Raw genomic sequence first — 25,462 nt, forward strand, 5'->3', positions numbered from 1 at the left:
CAGGCATGGGTGATTAGTGTAGGCACAGGCATCTGGCTGCAGCAGGGAGACATACTCTGAGCAAGGCAGGGGGTGACAGCCACCCCCTAGTGTCCAGGAGGAAGGTGTGTCCCTGTTCCCTGGAGCACATAGGTGGGTGGGTTATGCAGCTGGACCATAAGTAGCTAATACTGTTGGCTGTAAGGACTGGGGGACACCTCTTATTCATGGGCCCCTATCGCAGGTGGCTAGGTGGCATGGGTGGAGCCACCAGTCCTCAGGCCCCTGATGTGGATAGATGAAGACCCTGCTTAATGGGCAGAGTAGTGTCAAATGTCAAGAACCTGCCACTTCACAGGTGAAACAGTTGATGTTAGAGTTCAGGTATATACCCTGTTGTACAGCAGTAATGAGGGCCTACACTGTGGAGATGGGCTCACACAAGTCTCTGCAGGGTGAAAGGTGCTCAAAGTCCGTGGACCCCTTATGCCTGTGCTTAGGCAAAGGAGCTGTGCTTACCCTGGGTTCCTGGCTTAGGGGAGCCAGCAGTTTATTTTCCCCCCACCCCCATTTGTTAATTTGTTCACTCTCCAAGGCAGGGAGAATGGCTCCGGTCTTGTGATGGATCCTGCTTTTGACCCAGGGGACTCAGCAATTGCTGAAGCTGGTCCAGCACCCAGTGCAGAGTGGGGAGCAGGGTGGGTAAATGGGAGAGAGGTTTTTCCTATGGGGGGTGTTTTGATCAGCGCAGTAAGCCATATGCAAGTGCTTATCTTTCGTGGAGGGCTGCTTCTCACTGGTTCTGTTCAGCCGTGTAGACTCTCTGGTGTGGGTGTCTCTTGGTGTGGAAAATGCATCTCCTGAGCTCAGCTGCTTGCCTGCCTCTCCACTCACCCGTGAGCTGATTAGGCCTAAAGGGCTCAGGCTCTCACCGCGTCAGGTCTGGCAACTCCTCACTGCTTCTGAACCATCTCTCCCTCCCCCTGCCATGCAGTCTGGTTCCTCAACTCTGCCTTTGATGTTCATGGCTTCCAGATTGCCGTATATAATCTATTCACTTGTTTTTTTGGGTCTTTCTTGTAAGAGGGTCCACCAGAAGGGTCTGACTACTCCACTATCTTGGCCCTGCCTCCCTGTTGAGCATTTTTACTATTTTATTTTTTCACTATTACAAGCAATGCTTTGGTGGATATCACTTACATACATTATCATTTCCCAAAGTAGAGCTACATTCATAATTAGTGATAATGTTAAGTATTCACCTGAACAGATGGCATTGAATCCATGATTATTTCACTATCAGTCAGTCCCCAGGTTATAACCACCTATGATTTTGTAGTTTAAAGTGTCATGCTGCATGAGGTCTGGACAGCCTGATGCTGAGCACATTTTTAGATACAGTAAAAACTGCCAAAGCCACAACCTCCGTAAAGCGGAAACCGGTCAGAGAATGAAAACGCAAATATTTTCTACTAAAACGAGCAATAGAAAAGTGGCAAGACTGCATCCTGTTAAAGGCAGAAAACTTGCAAAACCTGGAAAAACAACTTGCAAGACCTGGAAAAACAAGGCAGTCCCTTCAAGTTCTGGCTCTCGCAGGTACGATATTATAGGGATGACATCTAATCAGGATGAGAGTCCCAGCAGCTTCTAGCATGATACATGATTTATAGACTGTGGCTATCTTAGGACCAGCCTGTGGTACAAAAATCAAAGTGAATTACACAGGGAAGGGGACATGTTTTCAATGGTACTGAGCAAGAATTTTGAATCTTAGTAAGATGCCATTCTAGAAAGTCAGAAATTAACGAAGAAAATCTCAGGTAAGAGATTTGAGCCATTAGGATAATGATTCTGCTATCTTAAGGAAGATTGAGAAGCAATACATCATATTAATATATCATAGTGTTTAGGAGCCAGACTGTGGAACTGGACTTCCTGGAATCCCAGTTCTGCTACTGCTAGAACAGAAAGTAGTGATAACACTTTGCTGATCTCTTCTACTTCCGTTTTTTTTTTTTTTTTTTTTTTGGGCTAATTATACAAAACCTATTCTGAAAAGCAGGCTCCATTCCCTGCTCACAGGCTCCAGCTGGTGGCTGTGAGAACATCTCTTCTCAAATAGCTGGGCCAGGGGTCCTCATGCTGCTGTGTTCGTTGCTGGTCATCTTTGGTGAGTCTGATTATTTGCTTTAGAACTGAGGTGGCAACAGGATTAGGTGTCCAGCTCCTGAGTGGTCTGGGGTTGAACGGGAGCCCAGGGACAAGTAGGAATGTTCAGGTGTTTGCTTCCAGTTCAGGCTTCAGAGGCAGATGCAAAGCAGTTGGGGGTGGCCAGATCAGGGGTCTGAGGAAAATCAAATTGCAACACATCCCATTCCTTAATTTTCAAGGTGGGCCACTTTACTATTTGTTGGTCACACATTTCTTTTTGAACTCTAAGATCTCATAGAATAATGTGATGCTCGCATTATAAAATTTTCATAATTTCAACGTTTAATACTCCCCTTCTCCACCGTGAAGATTCCAACAGTTACCTACAAGATCTGGGTTCAGAAGATTCATTGCAACCCTTTGCTAATGCTCTTCTATTTAATTGAGGGCTATGAAGGAGATGAGAGCTACTGCTGGGGTAAAAATGATTCCTTTCTCTACACTTGGTAGGCAAGAAATAAATATTTTTTAATTGAGTCAAAGAACTCTAACATAAAATATAACCCAAGGAAAGGAATCAATTTAAAGTGGGTTCAACTTTCCCAACTATCCCAATGCTCATTTCCTGATGAATCTTCTGTGACCACATTATCATGTGTCTACTCCCTTGAAAAGCATGTATGTGAGGACAGAAGGAGAGAATGAAATAAAGGAGAGAATCACTAAATATCCAACATTATAAGACTTGCTCCTGGCAATCTCTTTGGTCAAAGAATGGGCTTGCAACTTGACTGGTAATTGTAAAATGAAATGAGGGTTAGTTGTATGTTTGAAGAAGATTGAATTGTTGGTGATAATGGAGTAAAAAACTTGTTGCTGTCTTAAAAAACCCTTTGCCCTCGAGTCGATTTCGATCATAGCGACCCTATAGGACAGAGTGGAAGAGCCCCATAGGGTTTCCAAGGAGCAGCAAGTAGATTAGAATTGTCAACCTTTTGGTTAGCAGCCAAGCTCTAAAAAAACACCACTGGGCCATTAGGGCTCCAGTAATGGAGTAACAACCACAACCAAAAATACACGTCCCTGTGGAGTTGATTCTGACTCATAGTGACCCTGTAGAACAGAGTAGAATTGCCACATAGAGTTTCCAAAGAGTGGCTGGTGGATTCAGACTGCTGACTTTTTTTGGTTAGCTGCCATATCTCCCAGTAGCTTGTCATAGCCCTTAATCACTGTGTAGGGAAATAGAAAAAAAACAGAAAGATGGAAAGAATTTTTGAGAAATTTATCAGAGTAATGAAAATTTCAAAATTGTGAGCTCTATGCTAACCTCTGACTTCTGACCCCTTCACAGCTCCAGTCAGTGAACAGTCAGGTGAGTCCCACTTGTCTTTGTTCTTGGTCTCTGGTATATCAGTCACCGAGCCACCATAGGGTCCTGCAGAGTAATCCCTAGCAGGACTATGAAGATGTCCAAATGTCATTGTTTTCATGGGCCAACTAGTTCTGAAGTCATGCAATCTCTACTCTCAACGCTGCTTGGCTGGGTGAGCAGACACTCCTGGCCCTCCTTGTTATAAGCCTCGCTTGCAGGGAGAGAAGTAACATCTGAAAGAGCACGTGCAGACTGGACAGAAGGCTAATTTGGGGAGAATTGTTTTCCAGGCCAGTAGACTATAAACTTTCAATATTGTCTGGTTGAATGCCCTCAGAGTTATGAAAACTTTGTGCATAGTCAGAATAAACATGTGGCATCATTGCTCCTCTAGGTCAAGGTCAGCAAATCTTTTCTGTAAAAGATCAAATAGTAAATATGTTCGGCTTTGCTAGTTTCTGTTGCAACAACTCAATTACTCAACTCTGTCATTGTAGCAGGAAAGCTGCTACAGACCACATGTAAATGAATGGCTGTGACTGTGTTCCAAGTGTACTTATAAAAACAAACAACTGACCAGCTCATGGGCCAGAGTTTGACAATCTCAGTTCTACACCATTATTTAGTTTCAATTTTTTTTATACATGTGCTACTTTTCTAAAGTTGTGTAATTAAAAGTAATTTATGTTACTCTTCCTGACTTAAAAAGCTGTACTCAACCAAGAAAGTAAAGAGAATAATATTTCACTCTATATACAGAATTTCCACTTAAGACAAGACTAAATCTAAAGAAAGGGAGACTTGTTTTGTTGTCTATCCCGTGCTAACTGCTAAGTGGGAAAGAGCTCTTTGGGCTATAAGAAACTGTGCCAGGATAAGAAGATCCTGTCTCAACTCTAACGGACCAGGAGTGTCTAGGGACACCTGCGGAGGTCCTGGTCTGGAGCTTGTTCTAGAGCAAGTTTCATCTCTTGTGTTTCTTCTGGTTCATGTGAGGTTCCTGAGCTTACCCTGTGATACTCAGCACTCCACTTCCTGTCTGGGTGGAAATTAGAGGAAATCTCAGTCAAGACTCAGGCGATTTCTGACCACAAAATAGGATCCATGCTATTATTCAGTCTCAGTGTGATATCAAGCATGTTTTCTCTGCAGTGACTCACCCACAACCATTCAGACAACAGGGCAACTGCCACTTTATTCTCTCTTCTTTCCCTACGCAAGAGCGTCTCAGAAAGCTGAAAGGCTCCTCAGGACTTTGAGATCTTTCCCTTCACAAAAGAATAAAAGGGAACTTTACTCAACACGATGTAGTAAAAAAAAAAAAAAATTGTCGTTGAGTTGACTACAACCTATAGGGACTCCATGTATGTCTGAGTAGAACTGGGCTCATAGAATTTTCCATGGCTGATTTTTTTGGAAGTAGATCATCAGGCCTATTTTTTGAGACACCTCTGGGTGGACATCAACCTCCAAGTTTTGGTTAGTAGGTGAGCACCACCCAGGGACTCAGCAGTAGCTATACAGACACAAAGACTGGATTTAAATCATGGCTTTGCTATATACTAGGTGTGTAGCCTGAGCAGTCACTTGACCTCCCAGAACCTCAGTCTTATCTCCAGTGAAAAGTCTAATATGCAGAGGATTCCACTCTCCTGTACCATGGGAAATGCCACTCAGTGCAGCAGCTGAAAATATCTTTCTCTCCCCACACTCTCCCTCAGTCCAGTCTTCCTTCTAGCCCCAACCCACACATTGCCCTCACCACCTGTGACCTTCCATTGCATGCAAACTCCTGAGAAATATGGCTTGCCTTCTACTCTTGCTGTTGTTCTGTTAAAAACATTATACATTGGAATTCTTGTAGAAAAAAAAAATCTTCACATCTATGTATCTTGCCCTTAGTTAAATCTTTGTGGTCCTATTTATTTGCCCTACCCCAGAGGTCCTTCATTCATAACTAACCTTCTCCCTGTCTCTTACCATTGTCCCCTCAATACAGTTCTCTTCTTTATTCTCCTAGATCAGAGGGATCCCTACTGGGTGCATTTGTAAGTGCCTGCCTCAGCCTGCCTGCGTCTGTTTGGCTTTTCCCAATCAAAGCTAGTTGCTAGAGGATTTGGAACTCCCTGAGGATAGTCTGAATTGACTCAGTGGCAATGGGTTTGTTTTTTTGGGTTTGAGGATAAATGAGTCAGAATTAGGGCTTTTCCCCCTTGCCCCTCTAGAGCCTCTGACTCCTTTCACAAGACTAAGAAGTGGTGTACACAGATTGGACACCTTGGATGGTGCAAACAGTTAACACATTTGTCTTAGGCTGGATTCTCTAAAAAAGCAAAACCAGTAAAGCATATATATATATATATCAAGGAAATGTCTCACGAGGTTGTAGAAGCTGTAATGTCCCAAGTCCGTGGGCCAGGAAAAAGGCTTCTCCTGTTTCACGTTGCCGCAGGGGCTGGCAAACCCAAGATCGTCAGGTAAGCTGAAGGGCAGGGCTACGGCTCACAGGCTGTGAAGATCGACGAGTACCAAGATCGGCAGGTAATCTGCTAGCTCAATTCCCAAGAACCAGAGGTCAGATGAACAGGAGCCAGCTGCAAGATCTAGAATGAACAAAAGCCCTCCCAAGCCCTGCCTGAAAGTCCACCCACACTCAATGCAGGCCACATGCCCAAGGAAACTCCCCTTCAACTGATTGCCTGCTCATATTGGATCCCATCATGGGGGCGATCACATATCACATCTCAACAGGTAAGTGATCAGAACATTATACAACTGCCAAAACGCTGAGAATCATGGCCCAGCCAAGTTGACACACAATCTTAACCACCAGAACGCTCAACTGCTAACTGAAGGGTTGGAGGTAAGAGGCACTTTGAAAGAAAGACCTGGTGATCTACTCTGAAAAATCAGCCATTTGAAAATCCTGTGCAGCACAGGTCTACTCCGACACTGATGGGGCCATCATAAGTTAGAACTGACTGGACAGCAACTGGTTTTTGGTACACAGATTATAACTCTGGAGGTTTCCGACCTTCATCACAATGGCACATAGCCTGAGTCTTTGTGGTTCCCTGGTAGAAGCTGTGGATCAACTTATGCCAATTCCATAGGACATTGCTCTCAGGGTCTTTGACTTCACTATCACCCCTACTGGTTCCCCAAGTCCACCCACCTCACAGACTTGAAACCCATTATTTTGGTTGATGAATGCATGTTATTGTGGTGGTGGTTAGTTGTTGTTTAATTGATTCTGACTCATGGATGAACACATGGGGAATGGGAAATTAGTGTCCCTGCTGGGGATGGTGGTCTCCTGTGTGATGTCACTAGTGGACAGAGCTAAGGAAAGAAGCTTTAGCAGAACGTTCCTCCATCTATGCAAAAAGTTATGGTTACCTTGGCATCCTCTTTCCCTCTGGTAAAAATGGATGCAGTCTTGAGTAATTACGGCATGGATTAGAACCTCTATCTTGTCTAAAGTTACAGAGGCAATTCCTGACACCATCTCACTGCCCAACAGCAGGGGAGCAGGTCAGGCACTTGAGTTCTCTACAGGAAAGGTAAATCCAATTTCTCTACCCCTCTCTTGCAGACTGGCCGACCCTTCTGGCCCCCTCTTCTGTCTTTGAAGGAGACAGTATAGTTCTGAAATGCCAGGTAAAACAGAACAGAAAAATAAAAACTATGTCTTACTACAAGGATGGAAGAGAGCTATTTTTGTCAACATACGTCTCAAACTTCCTTATCCAAAGGGCACTTTTCAATGACAGTGGCCAGTACCACTGTGCCATTTCCGGACAATTTATTTTCAGTTGGAAAAAAACTTCAGAAGCAGTAAAGATCAAAGTCCAAGGTAAAATCTTCTCTCCTGTGTGAGCTGGGGCTGGGCAGTAGAGCAGAGTGGATATCTGGCAGGGGAAAGCTTGCCATGCACCAAGCATGAACTGGAATGCTGGTGGTTTGACGATGCAAGGGAGGTATGTCTGGTTCTGAGTGTCCTGTTTGCTGGGGTTGCTTCTCACCAGGTTCTTTTCAGCAGGAACTCTGAATCTCACTGCTCTGGGGACTGTTGTGATCCTTCTCTCTAGAGTTGTTTCCACCTCCTGTGCTGACAGTGAGTCCTTCCCAGCTCACCGAGGGGACCCCAGTGACCCTGACCTGTGAGACTTGGCTTCCTCCACAGAGGCTAGACACTGAGCTTCAATTCTTCTTCTTCAGAGAAGACCAGAGCCTGGGGCCAGGCTGGAGCAGGTCCCCAGAGCTCCAGATCCCTACTATATGGAGCCAAGATTCAGGGTCTTATTGGTGCGAGGCACAGACAGTGACTCATAGGGTCAAAAAGCAGAGCCTCAAATCTCACATTCATGTGCAGAGTAAGTATCAGTAGGGCTGAGCCTGGAAAGAAAACCAAGATGTGCTGTAGCTTCAGCTGAGACTGCTAGTCTTTTTGCCCTTTTGTGCAACTCTTGTCCTTGTGGAAAGTGGGAACTGGGCTAGAGAAACTCTCCAATTTGCTCTGGATATCTCTATTTATAAGAAACAGAAATGGAGTAAGCTCCCTATAATCTATTTCGTCTTTTTCGGTAAAATAGTCAAATATTCTTTATCACTGACTGTGTGTGTGGCACTTAGCAGTAGGCCAGCAACTTTAAAAGGTAAGGTTCCTGTCTCCAAATGGCTGATCTGCTGGGATTGCAACACACCGGGACTTATTATAAGGCAATGTACTCCTGCAGTGTATGGGACTAAATAAAGCATCAGAAAAAGCAGAAACTAGAGTGAATTCAAGTGGTCAGAGGACGCTTTGGGATGGAGGGGTTGTGATTTGGGCTGGGCCTTGAAATGGGAAATGAAGGAAGAATTGTTATTGGAATTGTTATTAGGAATAATGTCTTTTCCAAGGTAGGGCTGATGCCACTAGTGTCCCTCTTCATTCTATGTAAAGGGCATCTATCTGCACAGCAACTCAAGCAAAAAAATTTCCTGTCTCATGGAGTAGATGGTTCCTCACAAATTCTTCAGTGATCTCTTCCATGAAATTAGCCAGAATCAAGGTTGGGACATACAAGTATCTGTATCCGCATTCTTCAAGGCTAATTATAATGGATTCCATACATCTGTAGGAATACTTATAATGGATTATATGTAAATCCCTATATTCCCACTCTCTGCAATAGGGAGTAGAATCAGTCTTTGCCCCGGTCCCAGAGTTTTCTATAGTCAGGGTTCTCACATGTTATCTTATATCCACCCAGGAGTGCCCGTCGCTAATGTGAGTTTAGAAACCCAGCCCCCAGGAGGGCAGGCGATTGAAGGAGGGAAGTTGGTCCTCTTCTGCTCAGTGTCTGAGGGCACAGGAAACATCACATTCTCCTGGCACAAAGACGCCACAGAAACCAGTCTGGGAAATAAGACCCAGCATTCCCTGTCAGCAGAGCTGGAGATCCTGGCTGTGAGGGAGAGCGATGCTGGTAAATATTACTGCAGAGCTGACAACGGCCACCGTCCCATCTGGAGTGAGGTGAACGTCACTGTAAGAAGTGAGTCCCACTATCATTCATCTCAGGTGGGAATTCCAAAACTGGAGTCATAGTACATAGAAGTGATGAGAAAATTCCAGGCAGCCATAGGGATCAATGCTGTAGAGAAGAAACAGCAATTTGAGAACGGTTTACCGTTGCAAGTTAAACTGTTGACATCTTTCTTTTGGTGGAACATAAAGAAATCTGGATTGGCATAAGAAAAAAAATAAGATGACAAGAAGAAATGACAATGTCCTAGGCAGTATCTCAGATTTGGTATTCCCCTAAGTTACTAAATACACCTTTGAGAAAATTACCTCTGATTATTCTAGTGGGAATGTGAGAATGGAAGCAATACAGCATGACAAAGGGCCAAGCCCTTTGCTGAGACCCCATTATGGGGGTTTGTAAGTTTACTGAAGCATCAAAAATCTTCTCTGACAGCCCCTTTTTCTCTATTAGTTCCAGTGTCTCGCCCTGTCCTCACTCTTGGGCTTTCTGGGGCCCAGGCTACGGTGGGGGACACGGTAGAGCTTCACTGTGAGGTCCGGAGAGGCTCTCCCCCAATCCTGTACTGGTTCTATCATGAGGATGTCATCCTGGGGAACAGCTCAGCATCTTTTGGAGGAGGAGCATCCTTCAATCTCTCTCTGACCTCAGAGCACTCTGAGAACTACTCCTGTGAGGCCAGCAATGGCCTGAGGGCTCAGCGCAGTCATGTGGTGACACTCAATGTCACAGGTGGGTTGGTGGTACTGGATATAGGAGTATTATGATCAATATCATAATTAGCAAACTATACATTTTCCCACAAATTATAATTCCAGATTCCACAGGCCTCCACCCTCTGGCTCTGAAGTGCTATTTTATGAGGCATCACATCTCTTCTATGACTGACCTCTACTTCCTTACACTACACATCCAAATTCTTTATTGGTAACTTTTATGATTTCAGAAGATAAGTAGTGTCCTATATGATGTCTACTATGTGTTGAGAGGTAGAGAGGGTGATCTCAGTGTCTGGTTATCTTCTCCTCACACTAACCTGAAAAGTAAAGACTATACTTAGTAGCCTCTTACATTAATTTGTATTTACTACTCCCACATTTTCTATAAGAATTCCAGGGCCCAACCTTTACCTTTAAAAGCTTGCTCTTTTCCCTCTGAGGCTGAGGCACTGGTTTCTTTCCTCAGGACCTGATGGATATAGAAGAGACCTTGTCATAGCCAAAACTCTTGGGGGACTGTTTGGTGTTCTTGGTTTTGTTGCTGTTGCTCTACTGTTTTATTACTGGTACCAGAAGACATCAGGTTGGTATCTACTATTTGTTTTATTTTCTCTTTATTGCTATGGCCTTATCCATTGCTGGTATAGATTGAATTTGCAAAGAAAACCTTCCAAAATCCGATAATTTCTTCCTATGCATCACAATTCTACAAGTTTCCACCTAGTGGGTGATGTTACAATGCTACTCATTTTACAGTATGCATTTTATCCTGTGTGTAGTTACTTGAGATTAAAAGCCATTAACATATTCCCCCATGCTTGACTTTTAAATAAAAAGTTCAACTATTAAACATTATTTAATAATTTTCAATAAGTATTACTAGCTTATATGTAATGGCATAAAATGTAACAAAACAAAAAACCAAACACGTTGCCATCAAGTCGATTCTGACTCATAGTGACCCTAGAGGACAGAGTAGAACTTCCCCACTGGGTTTCTAAGGAGCGGCTGGTGGATGAAAACTGCTAACCTTTTTAGTTAGCAGCCAAATTCTTAACCACTGCACCACCAGGGCTCCAAAATTTAACAAGGAACCAGAGTTAAAGGAATTAAAATAATTTTGCATAATCTTTTTTCTTTTGTTTTCCCATTTCTTATTATTTACCTTACTCATGACTCTTCTTTCAATTATTGGACCCAATATATGTATATATGGATTATGAATACATGATTGTATATACCTAATTTTAATTAATCAGAAAGATTTGGGGTTTTATTAGCTCCTTCCTCTAAGTCTATGTTTTAGTCAGAATTGCTGCTTAATGTGCCACCTCAAAGCTCAGTGGCTGAAGTCACTTAAAACGTTTTTTTTTGCTCACATGTATGCAGTTGGTTGAGGGTTGGATGATCTAGCCTGGACTTGGCTGGCAAGTTTGGTTCCAAATTGTGGTCTGGCTGGGCTTGCTCCCTATTGCTGGTTAGTCTGAGGTCTCTCATTCTTCTTGAACTGCTGGGCTAGCTGGGTCATCATCTCCTTATGGCCATGGAAGAGAGGAGTCAGCAAAATTGTCTGATATCTCTTAAAGCTTAGGCACAGAACTGGTACACTGTCACTTCTGCCCAAGTTCCACTGCCTGAGCCCAAAATGAATACATGAAGAAGCATATTTCACTAAATGAATAATTTATTTTATAATGATCAGCACAAAGCTGATTTCTATGAGATAGAGGTTAAAGATGTTCCAAATGTCCAACTTCTCTGAACTATTGAATCACTTCATCATTTCTAACATCAACTACTCCCCCTACTCTCAGTACACTCCCTCTCATCTTTCGGTTCCATAAGTATAATACTAGTGGGCTATCTCGACCACTAGGTAATATGGTAGTATTCACTGTCACCTCCAATTTTGTCAGATGGGGGAAAGGTACAATCCACCCCATCAGGCCCTTGAGAATTCTGACATACAGATCCAGGGGTATAGCTAGAGTCTCTTGCTTGAGATCACCCCTACTTTCAGCACCTGCAGCTGCATCCCTGGTCCTGGGATCACAGCGTCTGGCAGGAAAAAAGCAATTTCATGTGATGTAGGGAAGAACTGAATAGTGACACCAGCATCCTCCTTGCTCCTCTTTAGGGTTCCATATACTTTATTTGCATACTTCCACCCTTTCAAGTGTTCCAGGCACCTTATTTGCATTATCAGCAGGCTGTCCAATCCCCTTAGTGGGCCACAGGCACCTTGTTAGTATAGTCCCACCCAATCATTTTGTGGGAGGCACTAGACCATGCATGGCAAGAAGGGCCATATAAAGTAATTCTCTACATTGCACCCACCTATAGTTGGAGAAACTGCACAGCCATATGACTAATGGCAAGGATACAAGGAGGGGAGAATGAGGGACAAAAATTCAATATGTCACCCAAAGCTTTTAAAGTTTCTTTTTCTGAACTTTTAAAAAAATTTTATTAGTTTCCGTATACTTTCATGAGAACTTAATTGCTGCTGAATGAATATAAATCTTTTCAGTCAGAAAAACAAATTCAACTAACCTCCATTAAAAGAAAATTTTAATCTTCATTGTTTATCATAATTCAAAAAAGGAAGAAAGAAAGAAGGAAAAAGAAAATCAATAAAGCTATAATTCAAATTAAAGTGTGAAGACTACATTGATGAAAATCATCCTAGAGCCAATCCATTTGAAATGTTTCATTGGTATTATAAGTCAAATGCACACTTCTTACTCTTCATTTCAACTCTCTTTTTCCTAAGTGTCTGCACTTGACATGCCATTAAAAATACTTATCTACTTGTTAACAGATTTGATTGTCAAAAATCCCACACATGTAGAAAAGCACAAAACAAAAATGCACAGCTCAGTGTTTTATTGCTACCTCTATTCAAGGGAACTTCAAGCAAAAAACATTAAATTTTTTTTTTCCATAATTTTAGGAGCTCTGATGGCACAAATGGTTAAGTGCTTCGCTGCTAACTGAAAGTTTGGCGGTTTGAACCCACCAGCTGCTCTGCAGGAGGAAGACCTTGCAATCTGCTATCGTAAAGATTATGGTCCAGAAAACCCTATGGAAGAGTTTTACTCTGTCATATGGGGTCACTATAAGTCAAAACTCATAGCAACCCTATAGGACAAAGTAGAACTGTCCTATAGGGTTTCCAAGGCTGTAATCTTCATGGAAGTAGACTGCCACAGCTATCTCCTACAGAGCAGCTGGTGGGTTTGAACAGTTGTCTTTTCAGTTAGCAGCAGAGCACTTAACTACTGCGCCATCAGAGTTTGGGTTGCCATGAGTCGGAATCAACTCGGTGGCAGCGGATTTGGGTTTGGTTGTGGATGCGTTGAAAACCGACTCAAAGTCACCTAACAACAAAAAAAAAAAAACAAACTGTAAGATTTTGATAGATACTTTTTATCAGATTAAGGATTTTTTTACTATTCTAATCCTGGTTTGCTAAGCAGTTTTACATGAATGGGTGTTGAGTTTTATCAAATCCTTTTCTAAATCTATTGAGATGATCGTGTGATTTTTCACCTTTTTCCTCTGAATGTGGTGAGTTACACAGATTGATAATCAAATGTTGAGTTGAGCTTGTATCCCTGGAAAAAACTAATTTGGTTGTGAAGTATTACCCTTTTTATGTATCAATAGATTTAACCTGCTAGTAGTTTGTTAAGGATTTTTTTTTTACATCTATGTCCTTGTGAGAGATTGGCATGTAATTTTTTTTTTTTTTTTCCCCAGCAATGTCCTTGTTAAGTTTTAGTTTCTCTGTTATGCCAGCTACATAAAACGAGCTGGGAAGTCTCTCCTCCTTTTCTATTCTTTAGACAAGTCTTTACAATAATGATGACATTTTTTACTTAAAATTTTGGAAAATTCCCTCATGCAGCTATCTGGGCCTGGTGACTTTCTTTTTGGAAGGTTTCAAATTACAGATCTAATTTATTTAATAGACATAAGGCTCTTCAAATTTCTATATTCTGTATTTCAGTTTTAGTAACTTATGTTTCTCTATAAATTTCTCCATCTTTTTTTTTTCAAATTCATTGGCTTAAAGTTGTTCATGAATCCTCTAATTACCTTATTAATATCTAGATACTTATAATGAAGTCCTCTGTTTTATTACTGGTATTGAAAATGAGTGCATTTTCTCTTAATAAGTATTTTTAGAGATGTGTATCTTCTCTTCTCAAAGGGCTTAAGGTTTTTAAAATTAAATTGGACAATTTTTTTTCTTTTACTTGGAGCATTTAGTGCATTTACATTTAATACAACTATTTGTATATTTAGGTTTAACTCTACCTTTTCACAAAGTGTGTTCTATTTGTCTCTGTTCTATATTTTTTTTTCCTCTCCTTCCTTGCCGTATTTTAGCTCGCATTCATCTTTTTTGGAAGTATTTTTTCTCTCTAGTAATTTAAAAGCAAAAACAGTTTTTACTCTTCTTCATTGCCATAGAAATTATAATATCAGTTGATACTGTCATTCTTTCCAGACAATGCAAGGATATTACCAGACAACGCAACAGCCTTTTAATGAAGTTCCAGTAATTCTTACTTTATTAAGATTATGTTTCAGGAATGACTTTTAATTTTTGCTACATACCTTGTTAACACATGTGGAGATAATCATATTTTTTTTCCTTTTTCATCTAATAAATTAGTTAATTACATTACTAGAATACATAATACTGACTAATCTTTGCATTTCTGGTAAAAATCCAATTTTTATGAAGTATTTCTTTTAATATAAACTAGCATTTTATTGAAGATTTTTGAGATTTATCAGAGTTTGTTTGCTGTTGCTGTGTTCTTTTTTGGGTTTTGTACTTTAAGACTGAAGAGCGTGGCATGACTAAGATGGCTGACACAGGTCTGAATCAAATTCTCTTTTGCCCTAGATCCCTGCTTTGCTTTCAGAATACGTGCACCTCCCCCCACCTTTTTGGGTGACAAACTATGTGGTTATGCTTGCTTAAGTTGATGACAAAAATGTTTCAGGAAGAGCATGACAAAAATGTTCTGTTCTCAGGAGAAAATGTTTATGCAGAATGTTATCAGAAGAATGCTTATTCAGGTTGCCCTCAGAAAGTCTGTGATGGAAATTAGATTAACTGGCATTATGAAAATTTACTTGTGACTCATATGTAACCCCTAGCCCTCATATATAAAAATCCCTCTCCCCTCTCAGACTTCGGAGCACTTTGTTCTTGGAATTGAATGTTGCCCAATTCCTGAATTGTACGTCTCTCAATAAAACTCTACTTTTACCCCTAGCAAGCTCAGAGATTTTTTCTCTTTGACATTTCTTTGTGCCAGATATGTGGGATCTGAAGATGCATTATCTTTAGCAGCCCCAGAGGCACCAGGGAACTGGGCTATGGTATCAGCTGAGTCATCTTAGGCTCAATGTAAATAACCTCTCAGATTCGAGCTCTGCCTTCCTTGCATTACAAGCTCTTCTAGAGTTTTCTTCTAAGAATCTACTCCTCTCTTTGTTACTTTTCTGCAGGACACTCTCTCTAAATTAACTAAACAGAATAATGAATTGCAAGGTCAGATTTCAGTTCCTACCCCCCCCCCGCCCCGCCATCCATTGCCAGCTGCTACTCCTTTGTATCCTTCTCTGCTCTTTTACTCCTCTGATAACACTCTGCCTGAATTCCATTTCTTTTCTAAAGCATCTGCTAGCAAATCTTTGCCTGAAATGCCTTTTAAGGTCCATCCCACTGATTCGCAGGACCCTCCCAGCATTACTTTTGCCCCTTGGACATGTGCATAATTGTACGGTATTGTAAAGGAGTTTCTGTAGCTACAAGAGGACCCCTATAAATTTGCTGAAGAATTTAAGATCCTTGGTGAAACTTACCAGCCTGGATCCCTGATTAATACCAACTAGTCCATATGATAATTAGGCAGAGGTAAGTCCTTTTAATTTGAGAATGAAAGATTTGATTTGAGCCATAAAGAAACAAGCAATGGAAGATTCACAGGAGTAGGAAAATTTGTTGTTGTTGTTGTTAGGTGCCATTGAGTTCGTTCTGGCTCATAGAGACCTTATGAACAACAGAACAAAACACTGCCTGATTCTTCACCAGTCTCCCAAACATTGCTAAGCTTGAACCCATTGTTGCAGCCACTTCTCGCTGAGGGACTTCCTCTTTTTTGTTGACCCTCTACTTTACCAAACTTGATGTCCTTCTATAGGGTTTGGATCCTCCTGATAACAGTCCAAAGTACGTGAGACGAAGCCTCACCATCCTTGTTTCTAAGGAGCGTTCTTGTTGTACTTCTTTCAAGACAGATTCGTTTGTTTTTTTAATGGAAGTCCATGGTATGTTTAGTATTCTTCGCCAACACCATAACTCAAATGCATCAATTCTTCTTCAGTCATCCTTATTCATTCTCCACCTTTTGCATGCATATGAGGCCATTGAAAATACTGTGGCTTGGGTCAGGTGCACCTTCGTCCTTGAAGTGACATCTTTGCTTTTTAACAGTTAAAGAGGTCTTTTGCAGCAGATTTGCCCAGTGAAATATGTCATCTGATTTCTTGACTGCTATTTCCATGGACATTGATTGTGGAGCCAAGTAAAATGTAATTTTTGACAACTTCAATGTTTTCTCCATTTATCAGGATGTTTCTTTTTGGTCCAGTTGTGAGGATTTTTGTTTTCTTTATGTTGAGGTGCAATCCATACTGAAGGCTGTAGTCTTTGATCTTCATCAGTAAGTGCCTCAAGTCCTCTTCACTTTAAGCAAACAAGGTTATTTCATCTCCAATGAGTTGTTAATGAGTCTTCCGCCAATTCTGCTGAATTCTTCTTCACAGAGTCCAGTTTCTTGGATGATTTGCTCAGCATACGAATTGAATAAGTATGGTGAAAGGATACAACCTTGACACACACCTTTCCTGAATTTAAAACATGCAGTAACCCCTTGTTCTGTTTGAACAACTGCTTCTTGGTCTATGTACAGGTTCCTCATGAGCACAATTAAGTGTTCTGGAATTCCCATTCTTTGCAATGTTATCCATAATTTGTTACGACCCACACAATCAAATGCCTTTGTATAGTCAACAAAACACAGGTAAACATCTTTCTGGTATTCTCTGCTTTCAGTCAAAATCCATCTGACATCAGCAATGATATCCCTCATTCCACATCCTCTTCTGAATCCAGCTTGAATTTCTGGCAGTTCCTGTCAATGTACTGCTGCAACTGTTTTTGAATTATCTTCAGCAAAATTTTATTTGAGTGTGATATTAATGATATTGTTCGATAAGTTCCACATTCTGTTGGGTCACCTTTCATTGGAATGGGCACAAATATGGATCTCTTCCAGTCGTTTGGCCAGGTAGCCGTCTTCCAAATTTCTTGGCATAGACAAGTGAACACTTCCAGCATTGCATCCGTTTGTTGAAACATCTAAATTGGTATTCCGTCAATTCCTGGAGCCTTGTTTTTCCCCAATGCCTTCAGTTTGGCTTAGACTTCTTCCTTTAATACCATCAGTTCTTGATTACATGCTACCTCCTGAAATGGTTGAATGTCGGTCAATTCTTTTTGGTACAGTGACTCTGTGTATTCCTTCCATCTTCTTTTGATGTTTCCTACTTCATTTAATATTTTGCCCATAGAAACTTTCGATATTGAAACTAGAGGTTTGCATTTTTTCTTCAGCTCTTTCAGCTTGAGAAATGCCAAGTGTGTTCTTCCCTTTTGGTTTTCTAACTCCTGGCCTTTGCTTATTTCATTATAATACTTTTCTTTGTCTTCTCAAGCTGTCCTTTGAAATCTTCTGTTCAGGTCTTTACTTCATCATTTCTTCCTTTCACTCTTTAGCTACTCAACATTCAAGAGCAAGTTTCAGAGTCTCTTCTGACATCCATTTTGGTCTTTTCTTTCTTTCCTGTTTTTTTAATGATCTTTTGCTTTCTTCATGTATGATGTCATTTCACAGCTCATCTGGTCTTTGGTCATTAGTGTTCAATGAGTCAAATTTATTTTTGAGATGGTCTCTAAATTCAGGTAGAATATACTCAAGGTCATACTTTGGCTCTCTGGACTTGTTTTAATTATCTTCAGTTTAAACTTGAACTTGCATATGAGCAATTGATGGTTTGTTCTGCAGTCGGCCGCTGGCCTTGTTCTAATTGATGATATTGAGCTTCTCCATCATCTCTTCCCACAGATGTAGTTAATTTGATTCTTGTGTATTTCATCTGGCAAGGTCCACGTGTATAGTCACCATTTATGTTGTTGAAAAAAGATATTTCCAATGAATAGGTCGGTGGTCTCACAAAATTTTATCATGTGATCTCTAGCATCGTTCCTATTAGCAAGGCCATATTTTCCAACTACAGATCCTTCTTCTTTGTTTCCAACTTTCACATTCCAATCACCAGTAATTATCAATGCATCTTGATTGCATGTTTGATCAATTTCAGACTGCAGAAGGTAGAAAAAATCTTCAATGTCTTCATCTCTTCCATTAGTGTTTGGTGTGTAAATTTGAATATTAGTCATATTAACTGGTCTTCCTTGTAGGCGTATGGATTTTGTCCTATCACTGACAGCGTTGTACTTCAGGATGGATCTTGAAATGTTCTTTTTGACAATGAATGTGACACTGTTCCTCTTCAATTTGTCATTCCTGGCATAGTAGACCATATGATAGTCTGATTCAAAATGACAAATACCAGTCCATTTCAGTTTACTAATGCCTAGGATATCTATCTTCAAGTGTTCTATTTCATTTTTGACAACTTCCAATTTTCCTAGATTCACACTTCATACATTCCACGTTCTGATTATTCGTGGATATTTGCAACTCTTTCTTCTCATTTTGAGCCTACCACATCAGCAAGTGAAGGTCCTGAAACCTTTACTCCATCTTTTTCATTAAGGCTGACTCTATTTTGAGGAGGCAGCTCATCCCCAGTCATATTTTTAGTCCTTTCCTACCTAATGGGCTCATTCTCCAGCACTATATCAGAAAATGTTCTGCTATTCATAAGGTTTTCATTAGCCAATTTTTTCAGAAGTAGATTGCCAGTCCTTCTTCGTACTCTGTCTTAGTCTGGAAGCTCTGTTGAAACCTGTCCACCATAGGTGACCCTGTTGGTGTTTGAAATACCAGTAGCATAGGTTCTCCAGCATCACAGCAACATGCAAGCCAATACAGCATGACAAACTGACAGACAAGTGGTGATAGGAAAATCTAAATTCTCATATAACACCTGTCTGAGTTCCCAGCACTGAGAACATCCAATACAAAGCAAGAGAAACAAAATAGAAATCTCTTCAAGACAGGCTTATATTGAGCAGCCTTGAAGATACCTTAGAAGCTCCTTCTAGAATGTGTTGATAACTGTCCCTGTCAAGATAACCAAATAGCAACATAGTTGCAATTGCAATAGTAAAAAGAAATTAGAAGGCTAAAATAGGAGGGACTGCCTCTGTGTTACCAGGCAACTGGGGTAGACCTGTGCTGCTTGCACTTGAAATAATGGAGTCATGGCTCCACAAATGACTGAGGGCTCTACCATCTTTACCAGAGCTTCTGACATTCAGAAATAATAGCAACATAGTAAATTAAGGGAAAAAACCTTGTGGACAAGCTACTTCTCAAATTACTCTTGCCCTTGTGAGAAATAAAGAAAGAAATGTCCCAATTTGTTTGGTAATGATTCTAATTTTCATGAATTAACTTTAGAAAGACTTTTAAAACATCATTGATAAATGAGTCTGGATTTCCCTCCTTGCTGAGACTCTGGTTTAGAGATCATATTCAAAACACCATAAGCTGAATATACTAGATGTAATTTAGAATTTCAGTAATCACTTTAGGAAAAAGAGTTTCAATCTGCTTTGTCTTTTTCTTTCAATTTTAGAAAAATAAGTTCCCATTTGTGTTATCTTTTCTTTCCACTGTGGAACTTTTGTTTGACAATCAAGTTTTAGTTAAAGGATCTGAATAAAATCTCTCCATCTGAGACTCTGAAGAATTAATGATTTTATCTAGGACCTGTTTTTCTAAATTGATCTCTTTCAAGAATTACTATATACATTTTAAGACACTAAGTTGTTTGTATTGTATGGTATTATATAGGCACAGATGAGCTGGCCTCACAGATGCATTTATATAGTTTTTCCATTTCAGAATGTTATTTCTGAGTTTCTGTATCATGTTGAAGGCCATGGGTAATGTTTTTCATAGGACTGTCTAAAATCTCAGTACTTTTCTCTTCCAAGACAAACTGCTTCTTTCGTCTAGGCTTTTAATAACTACTCTGAGAAATTATGATATAATTCAGTCTATTTGAAAAGTACATTGGAAAAAGACAAATTATTTATTTTGATGAGTATAATAAGGCTGTAAAAAGGGACAAATCTCTTCTCTAAAGGATCCTATAATGCATGCAAAGAACAGGGTTATGCAAATATAATAATTTCCTACCTCCAGATGGTATTATTAAATTAACTTAAATTTCTTCAAAGAATCTACTCTGATTAATTTAATAATAAATAAGCACTTATATGAATTGAATAGTCCTGATAGTCCCAGAGGAAACCATGGTGGCATAGTGATTAAGTGCTACAGCTGCTAACCAAAAGATTGGCAGTTTGAATCCACCAGGTGCTCCTTGGAAACTCTAAGGGGCAGTTCTACTCTGTCCTATAGGGTGGGTATGAGTTGGAATTGACTTGACAGCAATGGATAACAGTCCCAGAAATTAATGAGAATAATTTTTTCTGACAAAGTTTTTTATGTTTTCTGATATGTCAACTTCAAAACAGTTTCCAAGATCTTTTTAAGTAACTTGGGCTAGATTGAGTATATGAAATATATTCTAAAGTTTAAAAAATAGTAATGTTTGTCCTAAAATGATGTTGATACCAAGATGAGAAAGAGAAAAGCATAGATAAAGAATTTGAATGAATATGGAAGGTTGTAGAAGGTAGAAGAAGGTTAAGTAGAACTTTATTTAAGATTTGATGGGTTTATTTACAGGATTGTTAAAATTTAGTTTTCTCTCTGTTAAATTTTTCTATCACTGGGTTGTTCTTAATGAAAAGATGTAAAACAACAGAAGGGTAGACTTATTGCCAAGAGAATACAAAGAAAGATGAAGGAAAACGTCAAGGGATCCCTCCCAGCAGAATAGAAATCTTGAGAATGATATTAAAAAATAAGATGAATAAAGTAGACATGGATGGGCTTCCATTTACATGTAAATGGACATAATGGGATGGCTGAAATGGTTGCTGCAATCTTAGCAGAACTAATGTTAGACTGAGAGGATATGAACAAAGTTGATAGGATTAAGATGAAAGTTTGATTTAAAAAATTGGAATGTTTAAACTTTATGCCATATAAAATAATTAGGCTTATTTAATATGTTATAAATTGAATAAGGAATGTTAACAAATCAGAAGATGTACTTAAATTTAACTTGAGTATTATTAATGCATTTCAGAAATTGTATAAGTTCGTAGATTTCGCAATATTTTCTCTGTCCCTGATATGTTCTAATGCAACTTTGCCTAATATTAAATATTCTTAGTATATCTTGACTGTTTAGTATTATGTCTTAAGATTATTACGTGTTATATCTGAAACTGTTTAAAAAAAAACTGAATTGACTTTATTTAGCTTTACATTAGTTATGTAATTAATTCCCATCAGGTTTTTAACTTTGAAGAATTGTTATTATTATAAGTCAACCATAGCCATTTTTAAGTTTGTCATCTGCAAGTAAGTTTTACTTTGCTAATTCACGGAAAATGCTTGACCAAAATATTTCAACAAAGATAGACTGTATTGGACTTATAAAACAGACCATACCTAGTTTTTCTCACCAATCCCTGTGCAACAAAATTAGACAGAGTTAAACCTTGGATCCATTTATCCAAACTTAAGAGGGCTAAGGCATCTCCCCAGACTTGTCAGCCCGTCAGTGACCTAAAAATTCTATTTAAACTCCTTCATGGCTAGAAGCAGATGACAGAAGTAGACAGCTAAACCCAAAATCATGGAACAAGATATCATGAAAGTTACTGAGATTTGTGGACTTTGTTTAGGATTGTAACTATTCTTGTATTAATAACCTTACTATACTCTTGTGGTCTTATTTCTTAGAAATTCTCTTTAATATGAAAGCTCAATTAAACCTTTTTTTCTGTTTAATTTCTGATACTTCTTCTTATGCCTGACTAATTGCTACAACAGAAATAGAACAAAATATCATAAAAATTCTCCAGGAAAAAAAATAAAGCTACTTAGCCTCATTCAATACCTCCTATAGCTCATACTCTTTTTATTTTTGGTTTTTTTTAAATTGTACTTTAGATGAAGGTTTACAGAATATATAGTTTCTCATTAAACAGTCAGTACACATATTGTTTTATGACACTGATTAACAACCACATGACATGTCAACACTCTCCCTTCTCAACTTTGAAGGACCTTTTATTTTGTGTGTGAATATATACATAGCCAAAGATACACCGTTTCAAAAATTTCTACATGTACAATTCAGTGACATCGATTACATTCTTCCAGATGTGCTGTTGTTCTCACTATCCTTTTCCAAATTATTCCATCACTGTTATCTTCAACTCACCGTCCCCTAGGTTTCCCATCAAACCTTTTGAGTTGCTGTTGTCAATTTGATCTCACATAGATAATTTTTTTTTGTACTTTAGATAAAGGTTTACAGAACAAATAGTTTCTCATTAAACAGTTAGTACACATATTGCCCTATGACAATGGTTAACAACCCCACGACATGTCAACACTGTCCTTTCTCAACCTTGGTTTCCCTATTACCAGCTTTCCTGTACCCTCTTGCCTTCTAGTCTTTGTCCCTGGACTGCTGTGCCTCATTAGTCCCGTTTTGTTTTATGGGGCTGTCCAATCCCCGGCTGAACGCTGAGCCTGAGGAGTGACTTCACCACTGGGCTAAAAGAGTGTCTGGGGGCCATACTCTTGGGGTTTCTCCAGTCTCTGTCAGGTCAGTAAATCTGGTCTTTTTGTGTGTGTTAGAATTTTGTTCTACATCCTTATCCAGCTCTGTCCAGGACCCTCTCTTGTGATCCCGGTCAGAACAGTCAGTAGTGTAGCCAGGCACCATCTAGCTGTACTGGACTCAATCTAGTGGAGGCCTTGGTAGCTGTGGTGCATTAGTCCTTTGGACTAACCTTTTCCTTGTATCCTGTTCTCTTTATTCTCCCTTGCTCCCGAAGGGATGAGACCAGTGGAGTATCTTAGATGGCCACTCACAGGCTTTTAAGACCACAGACACTACTCACCAAGATAGAATGTAGAACATTGTCTTTATAAACTGCGTTATGCCAGTTGAGCTAGGTGTTCCCCAAGACCATGGTCTCCACAGCCCTCCGCCCAGCAATTTAGTCCCTCAGGGAGTTTGGATGTGTCTATGGAGCTTCCATGACCTTTCCTTGTACAAGTTGTGCTGGCTTCCCCAGTACTGTGTACTGTTTTACCCTTCACCTAAGTTACCACTTATCAATTGTCTATTTATTTTCCCACGCCACCCCTCCCATCCCTCATAACCAACAAAGATTGTTTCTTTTTGTGTGTAAACCTTTTCATGAGTTTTTACAGTAGAAGTTTCCTACAATATTTATCCTTTTGTGATTGACTTATTTCACTCAGTGTAACGTTCTCCAGTTTGATCCATGTTATAAGATGCTTCACAGATTCATCATTTTTCTTTATTGATGCATACTACTCCATTGTGTGTATGTACCATGGTTTGTTTATCCATTCCTCTGTTGATGGGCATCTAGGTTGTTTCCAACTTTTTGCTATTGTGAACAATGCTGCAATGAAAATGGGTGTGCATATTTCTATTCGTGTGATGGCTCTTATTTCTCTAGAATATATTCTTAGCAGTGGGAATGCTGGATCATATGGTATTTCTATTTCTAGCTTTCTAAGGAAGTGCCATATCATTTTCAAAAATGACTGTATCATTATGCATTCTCACCAGCAGTGCATAAGAGTTCCTATCTCCCCACAGCCTCTCCAACATTTGTTATTTCCAGTGTTTTTGATTCATGCCAGTAATGCTGGGGTGTCTCATTGTGGTTTTAATTTGCATTTCTCTAATGGCTAGTGATCACAAGCATTTCCTCATGTGTCTGTTGGCCACTTGAATGTCTTCTTTGGTGAAGTGTCTGCTCATTTCTTTTGCCCATTTTTTAATTGGATTATTTGTCTTTTTGTTGTAGAGGTGTTGGATTTTCTTGTAGATTTTAGAGATTAGACCTTTGTCTGACTTGTAATGTCCAAAATTTTTTTCCCAGTCTGTAGGTTCTCTTTCTACTGTTTTGGTGAAATCTTTTGAAGAGCATAAGTGTTTAATTTTTAGAAGATCCCAGTTATCTAGCTTACCTTCTGGAGTTTGTGTGTTGTTGGTTATGGTCTATAACCTCTTAAAACCATGCATTAGGGCCTCTAACGTTGATCCTAGTTTTTCTTCTATTAACTTTATAGTTTTTGGTTTTATATTTAGGTCTTTGATCCGTTTTCAATTAGTTTTTGTATATGGTGTGAGGTATGGGTCCTGTTTCATTTTTTTGCAAATGGACAACAAGTTTTGCCAGCACCATTTGTTAAAAAGACTGTTTGTTCCCTATTTGATGGACTTTGGGCCCTTGTCGAAGATCAGGTGACTGTAGGTGGATGGATTTACATCTGGGTTCTCAATTCTGTTCCACTGGTCAATGTATCTGCCTTTGTACTAATACCAGGCTGTTTTGACTAGCATTGCTGTATAGTAGGTTCTGAGGTCAGGTAGTGCAAGTCCTCTTTATTCTTCTTCTTCAATAGTGCTTTACTTATCTGGGGCTGCTTCTCTTTCCATGTAAAGTTAATGATTAGTTTTTCAGTCTTTTTAAAGAATGTTGTTGGTATTTGGATCGGGATTGCATTGTATTTGTAAATTGCTTTGGGTAGAATTGTCATTTTCACTATGTTGAGTCTACCTAACCATGAGCACAGTATGTTTCTCCATTTATGTAGATCCCTTTGGGTTTCTTGCAGTAGTGTTTTGTAGTTTTCTTTATATAGGTCTTTTACATCCCTGGTTAGATTTATTCCCAAGTAGTTTATTTTTTTAGTGGCTATTATAAATGGTATTATTTTCCTGATTTCCTTTTAATTGTTCTCTTTATTGGTGTATAGGAATCCAACTGATTTTTGTATGTTTATCTTGTATCCTGGTACTCTGCTGAATCTTTGTATTAGTTCCAGTAGTTTTCTCATGGAGTCTTTAGGGTTTTCTATGTATAGTATCATATCATCTGCAAACAGGGACAGTTTAACTTCTTTGTTACTAATTTGGATGCCCTTTATTTCTTTTTCTTACCTTATTGCTCTAGCTAGGAGTGGTGATAAAGGGCATCCTTGTCTTGTTTTGTTCTCAAGGGGAATGTTTTCAGCTTTTCTCCATTTAGAATGATACTGGCTGTTGGTTTTTCATAGATGCCCTTTATTATGTTGAGAAATATCCCTTCTATACCTATTTTATTGAGAATCAGGAATGGGTGGTGGAGTTCGTCAAATGCCTTTTCTGCATCAATTGAGATGACCATGTGATTCTTTTCTTTTATTTATGTGGTGGATTACATTGATTGATTTTCTAATGTT

General features: G+C 39.5%; 1 protein-coding gene across 5 annotated transcripts in view; it reads left to right on the plus strand.

Annotated features, from left to right (window-relative positions):
• The first annotated feature begins 2,056 nt into the window (after nucleotides 1-2,056).
• Nucleotides 2,057-25,462, plus strand: part of LOC101345775 (Fc receptor-like protein 2) — a 52,747-nt gene continuing 29,341 nt past the window's right edge. For 3 of the 5 annotated variants that reach the window (XM_023725609.1, XM_012559844.2, XM_023725608.1), the window contains exons 1-7: nucleotides 2,063-2,152; nucleotides 3,488-3,508; nucleotides 7,104-7,364; nucleotides 7,600-7,884; nucleotides 8,767-9,051; nucleotides 9,496-9,774; nucleotides 10,228-10,344. In XM_023725609.1, the coding sequence (XP_023581377.1) occupies nucleotides 2,122-2,152; nucleotides 3,488-3,508; nucleotides 7,104-7,364; nucleotides 7,600-7,884; nucleotides 8,767-9,051; nucleotides 9,496-9,774; nucleotides 10,228-10,344 (1,279 nt within the window). In that variant the 5' untranslated portion in view covers nucleotides 2,063-2,121. Of the gene's footprint in view, nucleotides 2,153-3,487; nucleotides 3,509-7,103; nucleotides 7,365-7,599; nucleotides 7,885-8,766; nucleotides 9,052-9,495; nucleotides 9,775-10,227; nucleotides 10,345-25,462 lie in introns of all 5 variants that reach the window. The other 2 variants (XM_023725610.1, XM_023725611.1) reach the window with 2 other exon arrangements.

Source organism: Trichechus manatus, unplaced genomic scaffold (assembly GCF_000243295.1).
Source record: "Trichechus manatus latirostris isolate Lorelei unplaced genomic scaffold, TriManLat1.0 scaffold00333, whole genome shotgun sequence".
In the NCBI taxonomy this organism is placed as follows: Eukaryota; Metazoa; Chordata; class Mammalia; order Sirenia; family Trichechidae; genus Trichechus; species Trichechus manatus.